This window comes from Pocillopora damicornis, chromosome 4, assembly GCF_964200805.1.
Source record: "Pocillopora damicornis chromosome 4, jaPocDami1.2, whole genome shotgun sequence".
Classification (NCBI taxonomy): Eukaryota; Metazoa; Cnidaria; class Anthozoa; order Scleractinia; family Pocilloporidae; genus Pocillopora; species Pocillopora damicornis.
The window spans coordinates 20,702,409-20,715,256 of record NC_142673.1 but is presented as its reverse complement, the minus strand read 5'-3'; the positions used below and the strand labels follow the sequence as shown (position 1 = coordinate 20,715,256).

The window sequence follows — 12,848 nt, the reverse complement described above, 5'->3', positions numbered from 1 at the left end:
ACTTCTACGCCTGAGAAAGAGGTCAACCGAAGAGAAAACACCGTGGGAAAGGTTTCCAAAAGGCGACAGATTCGAAAGTGTACGCGTGTTCAGATACCAATCTTGGCAAAGTTCCATTCTATGACGTAAAGTTTTGCGACAAAGAAAATTGGGATCTTTGGAGTAAGATTTATTGCATTTCCTTCGGTGGAATTTCCTAAGATTTGCTGGATTGTCACATTTGTCAAATGAAAACTTCGTGAGATCTAACCAAATTTAAGACAGGAAGAAAACACAAAATTGCATATAGCGAGGAAACTACCTTTGTAACCCTATTTATTTGGCTTGTAAATGATCGGCGGGACAAATTTCACAAATTGTGAAAACTTTGAGAGATTTCACGAAAGCAAATTGAAGAAAATTAAAAGCAAAGCCAAATTACCACTGGCGAGCGCCTCCTTTCGTGGCACCTTAGCTTAACAACTTAACAACGGAAATCATTTGGTTAATATTTACTACAGGAAACGACTGTCCGAACCTTGCTCATCGCCTTTTGATGGCTTTTAGAGACCTTGGAAAGCCAAAACATAAAAATTTTCAAGAAAAACACAACTTTGGCGCGTGCGCCAACATTGAGCAAAAACGCTGTGGAGCCTTCTTTTCAAGGATTAACACGGATGAATGCGAACCCTCGATCGTTAGAGCAGAACTGCTCTTTGCTATGGATGTACAATCTTAGGTCTTAGGTTTCCCATCCTAAATACTGCTACACTATTTCCAATAGCTATCAGAATTAGTCGTAGTTTTCCGAAGGAATGACCACCGAAGTATACTCCATACGTGTTAAACCCTTACGTGTCGAAACTATTCCAAGTTCAGTAGGGATGCCACCAGTTCAATACCATATTGCATGTATTATCATTTTCAGCAGAAAGGGCTGAAATCCCACTGAAAAAAGGAACTTGATTTTCATGATATTCTCATTAAAAATCATTTTCGATATGCTTCCATCATGACAAATCAATTCGTTATTTCAGTTCCGCAACATTTTTCACGATCTAACGTCATTGTTCTTCCGTTAAAAATAAAAAGGAAAAAGAGAAAGAATTGAGTTGGAAATTTTCCATGATTATTATGGTGACATTTCATATTTCCTTAGGCTAGTCTAAACTTCAAATTAAGGAAGTTATTGATTCTACTAAGGCTCTTGGCAGTTACGCACGAGTAGTCTTGCTGTTGCTCAACACCTCGGTACTAAATAAAGGCAGAAGCGGAAGTCTTCGTAATTTCCATTTTTAAAGCTTTAAATTGCAGGAAGGGAATTTTTTCTACGAAGCTTAAGGATCATTTTGTAAAGTATATATTTTTCGCTTTGAATATTTGATAACGGAATCAATATAAATGAGAGATTAATACGGTTCAAGACCTCCACCCGATTTTCATATTTGTTCCGCAACATACTTATCATATTACATAGTCCAAAACATGCTGTAGAAAGAAATGAAAGTTTGGTTTTGAACAAATGGTTGACCAACGAAAAAGAGGAAGCTTCTAGTTTCGGTTTGCCAGCCCTGCCACATAGAAATCTACTGCTTAATGCCATTTTTATCGTATATTGCCATGGTATTTTATATTGTATATTATTCATAACGAGTTACCGCAGAAACCTAACGAATTATCGAAAATTAACTCGATTAAAAAGCCGCTCAACAGTAAACTTATTCGCAAGACGATATGAATATATAAAATTAAAATACTTTTTGTTATCATCTTTAAAAGGAAAATAGGATAGAATCATGAGTGAACAAACTTACGTAACGTAACTGAAAACGGTTGAATATTCCGCGTAACGGTTTGTGGTTTTTGTTTATAAGACTTTCGCCCACGCCTACCCTCTACACGGTCCGCTGAGGATGCTCAGTGCAACATTGATAATGACCACGTGAGAAACTCGTTTAGAGGAAGTGTTATATGGAGCGGAAGCCAACAACACCCAACTCTCCTCTAATGAATATGTCAATTGGGAGACAGGTAGAAAGGAAAGGGAAAGTATCAAAAGTTCATCAAAAGTAAATAACAGATAGAAGCAGTCAGATGAGCCTTGAAAATCGCTAAATGTAGAATGCACTGATCCAGCTTTTAGCTATTTTGTTAAGATCGAAAGTATCTCTTTCAGACTGATATCACCTGATCAAAACTTATTTTTGCTGTTTGGTTTGATTTCCGTATATAACTGCTTTGTTTCACGAGATGACGTCAGTGAAGGAGTTGAAACACTTGAAGGTCTTACGCAGATTCCATAACTTTCATTAACTAGGCAAAACTTGCGCCAACAGGTGCAAACGGGAAAATATAAAAAAATTTTCCTTTAGAAACGTGATGCGCATAAATTCTTTATGAGGCTGCAATAAAGAGATTTTAAAATAGACAAGGAAGCAACATGGTTTCCATTCAATTCGATACACTAAATTGCCTCGAGACTCTAGCGCCAATTATTCAATCCGCATTCTCCCAGAATGGAGGAAGAAGGATTCTCCTACCGGCTTTAAACAATTCTTTTTCGTTAAACGAAACTCCTAAAATGGACGAGCGGTGTAATTCCCTAAAATATATTTTTAGTCACGGGAGCCATGTCCACTTTTGTGTCAGCTATAAAAGTTGGTGCGGACGATTCCAAAACTTCAGAACTTTAAAGTGAGCACATAACAGTGAGTGCCTTGGAGAACGCTTAGAACGATTTCATATTCATTAATCGCTATGATGATTTGCTTGAAGTCAAAGGTAAGTAGCCATTTTCTGGTTGGGGGCATCGTGACTCATCGACGATTCATTTCTGAATTTTTTTCTTCATCTCCAACTCAAAAAAGACAAAAAAAGGCAAAAAGAAATCTCCCCTTCATTTCTCCCCCTCTCATTTTTACTCTTTCGCTCATCATTCGTTGATCTATTGAAAATTGTTCAGTGTCACTACTCTAACAGTCGGTTCTAGTCTCTTAAACTGCTCTGCATTTAGTACTTGACCCTTAGTTCCCGAAGTGAACACCGTAGTTTTCAATTGAGCGTTGAAAGATACTCAATTGGTCTAAACAACTTGCACCACCAAGTCCTAGGAAGAGGAAAATTGAGGGCGATTAGTTCCCTCAATTTAGATCTCTCGACCGAAAAAGGAAACCAACACTTACTTGAGTTTCTTGTACATACGAGGAGGCAATTAAATTCAAATTGTATGCCTCAGGGCCAACTTTCCCGGCTGATTCCTGTAATGTAAACATACCTAAACATCAGAACAAGTAATCAAGTCTAGGCTTTTTATTCGCCTTCCAGGACGTCGTCTATACAACCACGGCTGTTCTGTTAGTGCTTTTCGCTGTTTATGAATTTGCTGAAAGCAAGCCAACATTTCCAGCCAAGGAAATTGAGGATTTAGATCTCTTAGCCGGGGACATGGCAACGGCAATGGCAAGTGATTCTGCAGAATACAGTGGGGACGAAAATGTACCGCTTTACGAGAAGAAGCGAGTCGGACTAGACACTGAGAGGAGCAAACCGACTATTCCTGCTGATGACGACATCATGACCTTGATATCTTCTCTTCCAGAAGATAAAGCGGAGGATGGCGCACTTGTAGGCGTGGGAAAAAGAACCAGACGAGATACAGCGAAAAACAGCTGTGTACAAGAAATCATATACAAGATAATCGACAATGAAGCTGTAAAAACGGTGGTTTGCGTGGACGGCTGCGATGAGATCAGAGGGATTTACTATCCTCAGCACAGAGACGAGCCCCAGATACTTACAGTAGATTGCAAAAAGAAGGAAAAAGATACTGTAAATAAGGTTTTTAGCCAGTAGCTGTAATTAGAAATGATGAAATCATTGCCAGAGTGGAAATTCGTTTATTTAATAAATTTTATTAGTAGTTCAACCTTGAACAAAACGATGTAAGCCAGCTATGTTGGAAACTATTTATTTATAAAGTTATTTTGATGTATGTGTGATCTGTTAATAAAGTCTTAACAACTTATTAAATTCTCTTACCAATTTTTTAAACGAGTTGTATAGAGCAACAGACAAAAGCGTTATTCAAGATCAGAAAGAAGAGGCCAAACGTAACTCATGTTGGTGATTGTTCAATTATCCAATGGAATTTTTTGTCTGTTTATATAGAAAAAAAAAGTTGCACTCCCGTTTTAAAAAGTTGGGACATTATTTCAGATCAACATCAACGCCTTTGATAAGTGTTTACTACGCATTTGTATATCCTTACCTAACACACAGCTACATATTGTGGGGTAGTAGTTGCGAAACTCCATTGTCTCAGTCGGTAAAGCTACAAACCAGAGCTGTAAGAATCATCAACAATGCCTCCCCGTTATGTAAAAAAACCGGCCAAATTAAGCTTCTTGATATTAATAAGTTAAGTACGTGTCAACTATTTTACGATCATATTATAGATAAAAAATCATCTAATTTAGCACTGTCTTTTGTATCAGAGAACCATGATTATGCTACTAAAAGTACGTCTTAGTAGCGCTAGAACCCCAGACCCTTCAAGATAAATAAAAGGAGATTCTGTCCAATAGTTATTGGATGCTACTATTGGATTGATATTCCTATATCAATGCGGAGGAAGCCCACTAGAAAACTTTTTAAAAGAGCGATGTTTTTATGTGATACTTTTCTCAGTATTAATCAATGTCTTCCTTTGACAATGTCAATTTATGTATTTATTGTTTCTTATACCCTCTATTATATTTGTATTGCTTTTGTTTCACTATATGATATAATGTGATTTAACGTAATGGGCATCCAATTAGCTCGCTATATTATGCCCCTCCCCATTGTTTTTTGTTTGTAATTATTCAAAATGTTTTAGTTGTTAAAATGGAGGAAATTAAAAAGAAAATATCCAAAAAAAAACCCCTTTGATGTTCTTTCGCCCCTCTCCTCCTTCCAATACTCTTTGTTGCCAATGTGTCTGAGCCAACTTGCAGCCGACAATTAAACAACGAGAGTATGGGAGGCGGTTAGCTAATGTACCAACAAACGTGTCTGGAGCACAGCTGTTTTATGAATATATGTTTTGTGCTACTGCTTGTCAGATTATGAATTGTTAGCTAATAAGACAATATGATGTTAGGTGACCATTGCTGACAAGTCATTTCGTTTAACTGGGTTGTCTTGTTTTATCCTGTACTTTCCAACATTCCAAACATGAGCCCCTGAAATATGAAATACGAATTGAATACAATGAAGATACGGAAAATTTTATCACACATGGTTGCATGAAATGAATCGTTGTAAAAGGCTACATGTGATATTAAAACTACAAAATAAAGTTAAGATCTCTTGTAAAATTGGTCAAATAAAAGCAGGCACTGCAGCTCAATTAGAACGTCTCCCAGCCGCCAGTAATGTTGACACGCCCAGAGGACAAGGAAAAAGTATTGCTGGCCTGCAAAGAAAAGGCGAAACTCGAGTTTAGGAAGAAATGAATCAAATAAAAAAAGTGCATCCCAACAACCTTGGCAACCAGATTTTGAAAAACCGCTTACACTGTAGATGCTAAGACAGGGGAGCTATCTCAATAAAAAGCCACAATTAAAGCAAAAAAAGTTGGAAATTTTTGTGAATGGACGGTGGAGGACCCACTGTTAAGTTACCTTATTGAAAAATATAGAATAAATTCCACCAGTTCACCTCACGTGAAGTTAGTCGTATTCCGCAAAAACCTCTATGGTTTCTTAAGATTGCTGCCCCCGTACTTCAAATATGAGAAATTCGCCCTGAAAATACTCTCTAAAGCAACCATGCGCGCTGAAATTTACAGCATATGTCAAGTTAAACAATGCAATAATACACTGAATAATTAATTACGTGACATATGTTGTCGCGAATTCTGCCTACTATGAATGTCTGTATGAATTAGAGGGAAAGCAAACTTCCATTTTCCTTAGCTCTTCTCTTAAATGAAAATAACAAGTATTGTCTAATTGCGCTTTTGAAACTAAAAAGCGTCTAAGGGCGGCGTCCTTAGCAGTTGCAATTAATCTTCGCGAGTTTCAAGAGTTTGAGCCTTTTTTTTCCTTTCCTGGAAATATGCGAGGCTTTCCTGGAAATATGCGAGGTTATGCTCTGTAAAAGACAATAAATTGATGAGAAAACGAAACCAAACATATGTGGAAAGCGCCCTACCAGCGAAAGTACCACAAGATCCGTTTACCTCAAAGGTATGGTCAATGACCATTTGGTCATTGATATGGTCATTTGAGTCCACTCTGCTACAAACTCAAATGAGTTCCACGAGAGGTACTGAGAACCACTCATAATTAAATTGACGGGCAAATCAAATAGACACAAGCTGCACAAATAGTACTAAATATCTCATCTTCTCCCTAGAATTAAGATTTTAACCCCTTGAATATGCTGTAATGCTCTGAAGAGATCAGAATTAGTTTAAGAGATGATATTTCTGGGAAAGCAGTAGATGAAAATATAACGATGAGAGAAATGAAGAAACAAGTGAAGAAACAAAAACAATATGGTCGAAGGAGAAGCATTCCAAACTGAAGTCCCACTGCTGAGCCATCGGAAACTAATGGACGGCTAAAGACTCTCGCGGATAGTAGTTTGCAGGTATAATGATAAGAAGATCAGGTAAATTTTACTTTGATGATACTCCTTCCGAGGCAAAATTAATTACATGAGTGTTGTCGATTCCTTCTGAGGAACGGGAAACTCTTGAAACGTGAGCTTTAGAATCTCTTTTGAACGGTGCGTTTAGCTCATGCGATCAAAACAGGTTTGCGATCGATAAAGCCAGTCAACTTGTTTTGACGAATCTGCAAGCGGTCGCAGGATACTTCATGGTGTTCAGTGTCCCTGGGTAATTCTAGCACCTCATAGCGCATGCGTCGATTAAAACTGGAATTCTTAATAAATTACACACTTTGTCCGTGTTGAAGTCGTAATGAGTTCACTCCTCCAACGCGGCAACTGCAGTTTCCACAGTACCCTCTTTAAGCATATCAGAGGTATCAACATTGTCACTTTTTGATTCAGTTGACTCTCGTAAACAACAAAAAATACAGGAATGCTTGTCTAAACAAATACCCTTTAAGTCACTTAATCAGGTCGCTTGACATCTGGTTTTCACGACATGACTTCATGCTTGATTATAAAGGAAATTCAAACATCAAGTTTTTTTCTGATTTTTCTCCTTGAAACTCAGAAGGTAGAAGACAGTTTCATAATCAACTGTTTCAATTAGCTACCATTGCAGAAAAAGAGGTTCTTCTCTAAAAACTTAGATTAGCTTACCTCCCACCGATCAAAGTTTTAAAATTTTGACTTCCTTAGGGAGAGTCAAAGCTTAATTTGATAAAACCTGATGTCTTACTCTCGCACCAACAATATGCATGGTAACATTTTCTGGTTCTCAATTGTTTTCCTCACCTTTATCTTAAGAGTAACAACAGTATAAATGGTAATTGAAAACCTACAAACCTTTTTGAAATCTGGAGAAAGGTCTTAAATTATTGTTTATACCGTATAAAAATTGACTCTTGATAATGAAGTTGTTACACTATTATTGAACTAAATGGAGATTGCGGTTGAAAGAGAAGTGGTGGGGAGATAGAGAGAGATGAGAGAGGAGGGGGAGGGGGTAGGCTGATGGAGGCAGTCATGGTTGCAAGTACAGGAAGCAAGTACTATTTGCTAGAGGCGATAGATCAAGGAAGGCCTGTTATTTTAATGTGTCTCATGTAGTTTATTACAATCCAAGGGGCTGTAAACGATTTTTATGGTTAGATACTTAAACTTCTTTAATTATTCTTGTCAGTTGGCTAGATAATTAGTATATCTATCTATCTAAGCCCATCGCTCCTCCTGGGGCATTGACCGTCCACAACAGTCTGCCACAGATCTCTGTTCTGGGCCATCCTTTCTAATTGGCTCCATGAGTGGCCGGTCTTTCTGATGTCAACCTTCACGACGCCAGGTGTTACTTGGCCGCCCTCTCTTTCTCTTACCATGGGGATTCCAGCAGAGGGCCTGTCTTGTGACCCTTGATGTTGGTTTGCAAAGGGTGTGCCCTATCAATCTCCATCCTCACCTTCTGATTCCATCTTCTGGTGGTACTTGGTTGGTCTCCCTCCAGAGGTCTGTATTGCTGATGGTGACTGACCAACGGATCCGCTAGCCAGAATCACAGTAATCTACAGTATGAAAGGTCTCCAGGATTACAATCTTCAAAAAATTACCCTTAGAAAAATCAAGTCTGTTCGAATTTACGATCAAAGATAAGAGAAAAAATTACCAGTTACTAAAGAAGGAAAGCAAGCTTGCAGAACTCGAAATCGGTCACTCCGCCATTTTCCTGAAAAGTACTGCATGGAATTTTGGGAAGCAAATTGTCACCAACCCTGGGGGAGGGTAAGGAATAGGAAAGAGTCAAACCATTGTTGAAAAAATTGATAGCAGGCTCTATGAAGAATCTACTATGTACATGATAAGAGCCTGTAGCTCAAAGCAAGCACACGGAATCGTAGGGAAACCGAGCTGTCCAAAATCAGACGGAATCGTTCAAAATCTAACAACCGTCGGAAATCGCTCGGAATCGTTAGAAAACAGACAGAAAGGTCCTAAATCAAGTGAAATCGTCTAAAATCGGACGAAGCAGTTTGAAAATGTAGGTACACATACTACTCGGACATAACTTTTCAAAATTAAAGGAAAACATCCTTAATCGACGAATAACATTGGAAATTGACAAGCTTTGTTTAGTCGGGAATCAACCGTCGAAATGACTCCTTCATCCTATGTGGTTTTCAATATCTAATCTATATATTTCCTTGCCGATGGGGAGCCCATCGATGAGTCACCATTGAAAATTTCTTGATAACGCTTTGATTCGAAAAGGAAATGAAGGAACGAAAAACAAAAGAGATGGGATGAATTCGAATCCCGTTTCCTTTTAATCTACTGGGAAGAAAAAACACACGCACAATTAGCATGCTATCTTCAATGGAAATAAATGAACTTTTGATGTGAAATTAATATTCGGTTTCAACAGCTCGAAAAAGAGACAAGAAAAGGTGATAACTAGAAACTTAGATGAAAGGTAAATGTTCCACGTAATTGAAAAACCGGTTCACCCAAAGGTGCTCAGGTTACATGGAGTTCTTAGTTTGTAATTCCCTATTTCACGCCATTGAATCGCAAAAGGTAGAAAACGACCAGTCTTTATTATTATCACTTTTCATAAACGTATATTACTCAGTCGACCATTTGTATAATAATTGCCCGTGTCATCGTAATCGTAACCATTGTATAAACACACTTTTCTTATGAACTTGCACTTAGGCATGAGCTTTAAAATTTAAAAAAAAAAATTTTTTGAGATTATTCTCAAACTCATCTATCATTATTGTATCCAGATAGAATCGGGACGCGAACCTCTCGCCGAAGACGGGTTTCGCTGCTATCTTTCGCTCGTTTGCGCAATTTCTGTGTCAATACTAAACAAAGGTATTAGCATAAATTTAATGAGCTGTTTGCTGCCGGTGTTTCAAAGTTCTTTTTCGACTTTTGATGTCGTGAAGTGTAATTTATAAGCTTAAACTGATTAAATTTCTATTTTTTTATGAATTGGCACGCGTAATTTTACTTTGTCGGTAGTAACTTCTATCTCGTGTTTTCTTTTATCATTCATCTGTGAATTAAGTTACGCGTTTCCTAGGTGGGCGTGTCAATTAGGCAATATTAGGAGCGCCGTTAGTTTCACCATTAGTCTTTAAACCTACACTTAAGTCAGTTTTTCTTTCGTCGGGTATTGCTATTGGAGGTTCAGTTGTTCTGCCGCCAAGAATGAAAGCGCTGCACTAATGCGAAACTTATTGTAGCTTATATCATTTGTTTCAGGCATAAATGTTTTGTTATTGATTATTATTATGTGATACCCATCCTACGAAAAAAGGGAAGTAGATGAGAAGGCAGGTGACAGGATGCTATTAGTAAGTTGATAGTGGAACAACAACTCGAAATAGAAATTTTTTAAATTTGAATTGCATGGTAAGATGTTAAGCAGCTGCCTTAGTTGACGCGTAGATTTTGATGCCTATTTGCGTTTAAATTCCCTTTTTAATGTTCCTCCTTGGTAAAAAGGTAAAATTTCTAGAGTTAAAAATAGACTCATTCTATAGCATGATCGCACTAGCTTGACATATGTATGTCCCATTGTTTACTGAGATATCTTTTTAAAAAAATTACTATTAAAAGGCATGCAAACAGCTGATCCCTACTTGCGAGGCGCTTAAGCGCTCTAGATGTGTGGTTTTTTTTAAAGGTACTGTTTCTTCATATCTCATTGCTTCAAATGTCGTCCTCCATCCTTCCTAACTGTGAAATTCAGCGCTGTATGACTGTTTTTATATATTTCCGGTCTCATTAACTTGACGTAACATCAAGAATCACGAAGGCATGTTACCTCACTGACTTTGCCCAAATCGACAAATTACAGCAATGATTAATTATAAGAATTGACAATTATCAAGCGAGCCACAGAAGCTAACTAACGATTAATAATCGATTATTCGTAAATTCGAGGGAGTTCGGTTTCCACAGCTCATGATGAACAACACTGTGGGCAGAAATGTAAGTCATTATTTTTCAGAATCAGTTTTCCAAGAAGCAGAAGACGACAGGCAGAAAAATGAAAAAAAAAAACAAACAAACAAACAAAAAATATGAAAATAAACAATAAAATTTAGAGGCTGCTAAGAAATGATGACTGCTATAGACTTCTCATTTCGCACAGTAGACAAACCGAAAAGACCACAGATTTGAGAGGTAAGCGGTGGTTCAAATATTTTCGTTTTCATAGTGCTCAAAAAGTTGTAAATGCTAACTGTTTTAACTGAAAATTCTTTGGAGGAAATCGCAAAAGCTAATTCGATTCTTGGGTCGTCAACTGTTGAACAAGCAGTTTTATTATAAGGAAGACCCCTTTTATCGATCTACACATTTTTTAAGACTTCTTCCCTTCCTGTGACGGCCAAGAGAGAGAGAGAGGGAGAGACCAGGAGTCCAGGAATGAACTGATACTGCTATGCACAAACACAGTTGCACGTTATATTGTAGACATATACATGTACGAAAGTGAAAAGCGCGACAGTTTCCTAAGACAGGAAGAAACGTACCCATCACATGCTGCACTTGTCCGCTTGCTGAATGTCTCGTTCCGAGAGTAGATCCATATCATGCATGATGCTTTATATACGAGATAATTATTTTAAATGTTGTTTAATTTCTCGTTAGCCTTAGACCAAAATTTTAATGATAATGTATTCCAACTCATGTTTAATACCCTGTGGCTTAATTTTCTCTATTATGTAACTAGGTACTTTACTTCCCACCAGGCTGTTGGGTTTTGGATAAAGAATTGCACGTTTTGCAATGTAAAATTTTCCAGTCCTTTCGATCAAATTATTCTGACTGTCACATCATCGTGTCATTGATATTTTAATAACACTCGGCCTTGCTTAGACATTAAAGATCTCCCATTTATCTACAGCTTACGCCTTTTTCCAGATCGCCCGTCGTATTTCCCTTTTTTCCCCCCATGACTGAGCTGTTACCGGAGTTTAGGCAAAGCTGACAACGTGATGTCTGCATATTAGTGTTTACCTAAGCCTGTAGACAAACTTACTCCTGGTTTAGCAGTACTCGTGTTTTTCGAAATAAAATAGAGTTGCTAGATTCTCGACTTCTCTTAACGTTCGATTATTGTTAAGGCATCCGGTTTGACCACTAGATCATAAACGAAACAGAGAAACACAATTTTTTTTTTGTTGTCGTGTGAGCAAGGGATCTTTCAGACACCAAGGAAAATTGAAATTTATTATGAGGCCACAGACAGGTTAACAACGCTGAATGACATCAATTTCAAACGTTCGCTTTTTTCTCTTCTAGGGAAAATACTCCAAATACAACATTTACACCCACAAGATAAGACAGATCAATAGTAATGAGGAATTTTTTTAACATCTTCTCCAGCTGCTTTCTTAACTCGCTTTGTGTTTGGCTGGGTGTATTTATGTTATTCATTCGACAGTTGACAGTTTCGAGAAAATCTAAATTTAACTTAAGGTAAGCGCACGTCCCGTAATCATTGTATATTAATCGTGCTTACATGATATAAATTGAACCAATCTGACCCTCCAAACAAACAACCTGACGACTCTCTTAAGCTGGGACTCGCATGAACCGACTGAATCATCTTTGAACGGACAGAATCAACTCGAAGCCGAATTTAGAGATGCTGCGAAACGTTGGCAAGGTTTCAAATTTATAATTTTTGTTAACTCCTAAAACCTTAAACAGCTAATTTTTTTATGTCTTGCATTTTCTATTCTCAGTTTGGTTGTTTGAAAGTTACTGCTGTCCTGCTTCTTGTGATCGTAACCTCGCAAGGAAGTAAATTAGATGGAAGAGCCAATGCCGTAGAAGCAGAATCTGACCTCAAGACGCATACATGGAAAGATGTGGAAGACTACAACCCTGAAATCTTCCGAGGAGAAAACTACGATAAGAGTGACGATGACTTTTTAAATGTAGTCCAAAAAAGAGGGGGATCATGTTCGAAAGCATACTCTTGTCAGCTGTTAAATAAAACCTTGTTGCAAATACCGATCGAGAACATGAGACTTGCATGTCGTGCAGGAGGATGTTTCTGTAAAATCATCAACGGCCGAAAACCGAATGACTGTCATTGTTTTCATTCTTGAAAAGAGACAAAAACTTTAACAGCTGTCAATTAAGGGCCTTGAAAGTACCTTCCATTAGAGAAATAAAATAGGATACTGAAA

The 12,848-nt window shown here is 37.7% G+C and overlaps 2 protein-coding genes across 2 annotated transcripts; both read left to right on the top strand.

Annotated features, from left to right (window-relative positions):
- Positions 1 to 2,647: 2,647 nt before the first annotated feature.
- On the top strand, positions 2,648 to 4,003 carry LOC113682483 (uncharacterized). The gene is made up of 2 exons (XM_027199650.2): positions 2,648 to 2,760; positions 3,304 to 4,003. Exons 1-2 carry the CDS (start codon positions 2,737 to 2,739, stop codon positions 3,829 to 3,831), a joined length of 552 nt encoding a protein of 183 aa, XP_027055451.2. The 5' UTR covers positions 2,648 to 2,736; the 3' UTR covers positions 3,832 to 4,003.
- An 8,177-nt stretch (positions 4,004 to 12,180) lies between these two features.
- Positions 12,181 to 12,848, top strand: LOC149047217 (uncharacterized). The gene is made up of 2 exons (XM_089204894.1): positions 12,181 to 12,319; positions 12,399 to 12,848. Exons 1-2 carry the CDS (start codon positions 12,299 to 12,301, stop codon positions 12,765 to 12,767), a joined length of 390 nt encoding a protein of 129 aa, XP_089061020.1. The 5' UTR covers positions 12,181 to 12,298; the 3' UTR covers positions 12,768 to 12,848.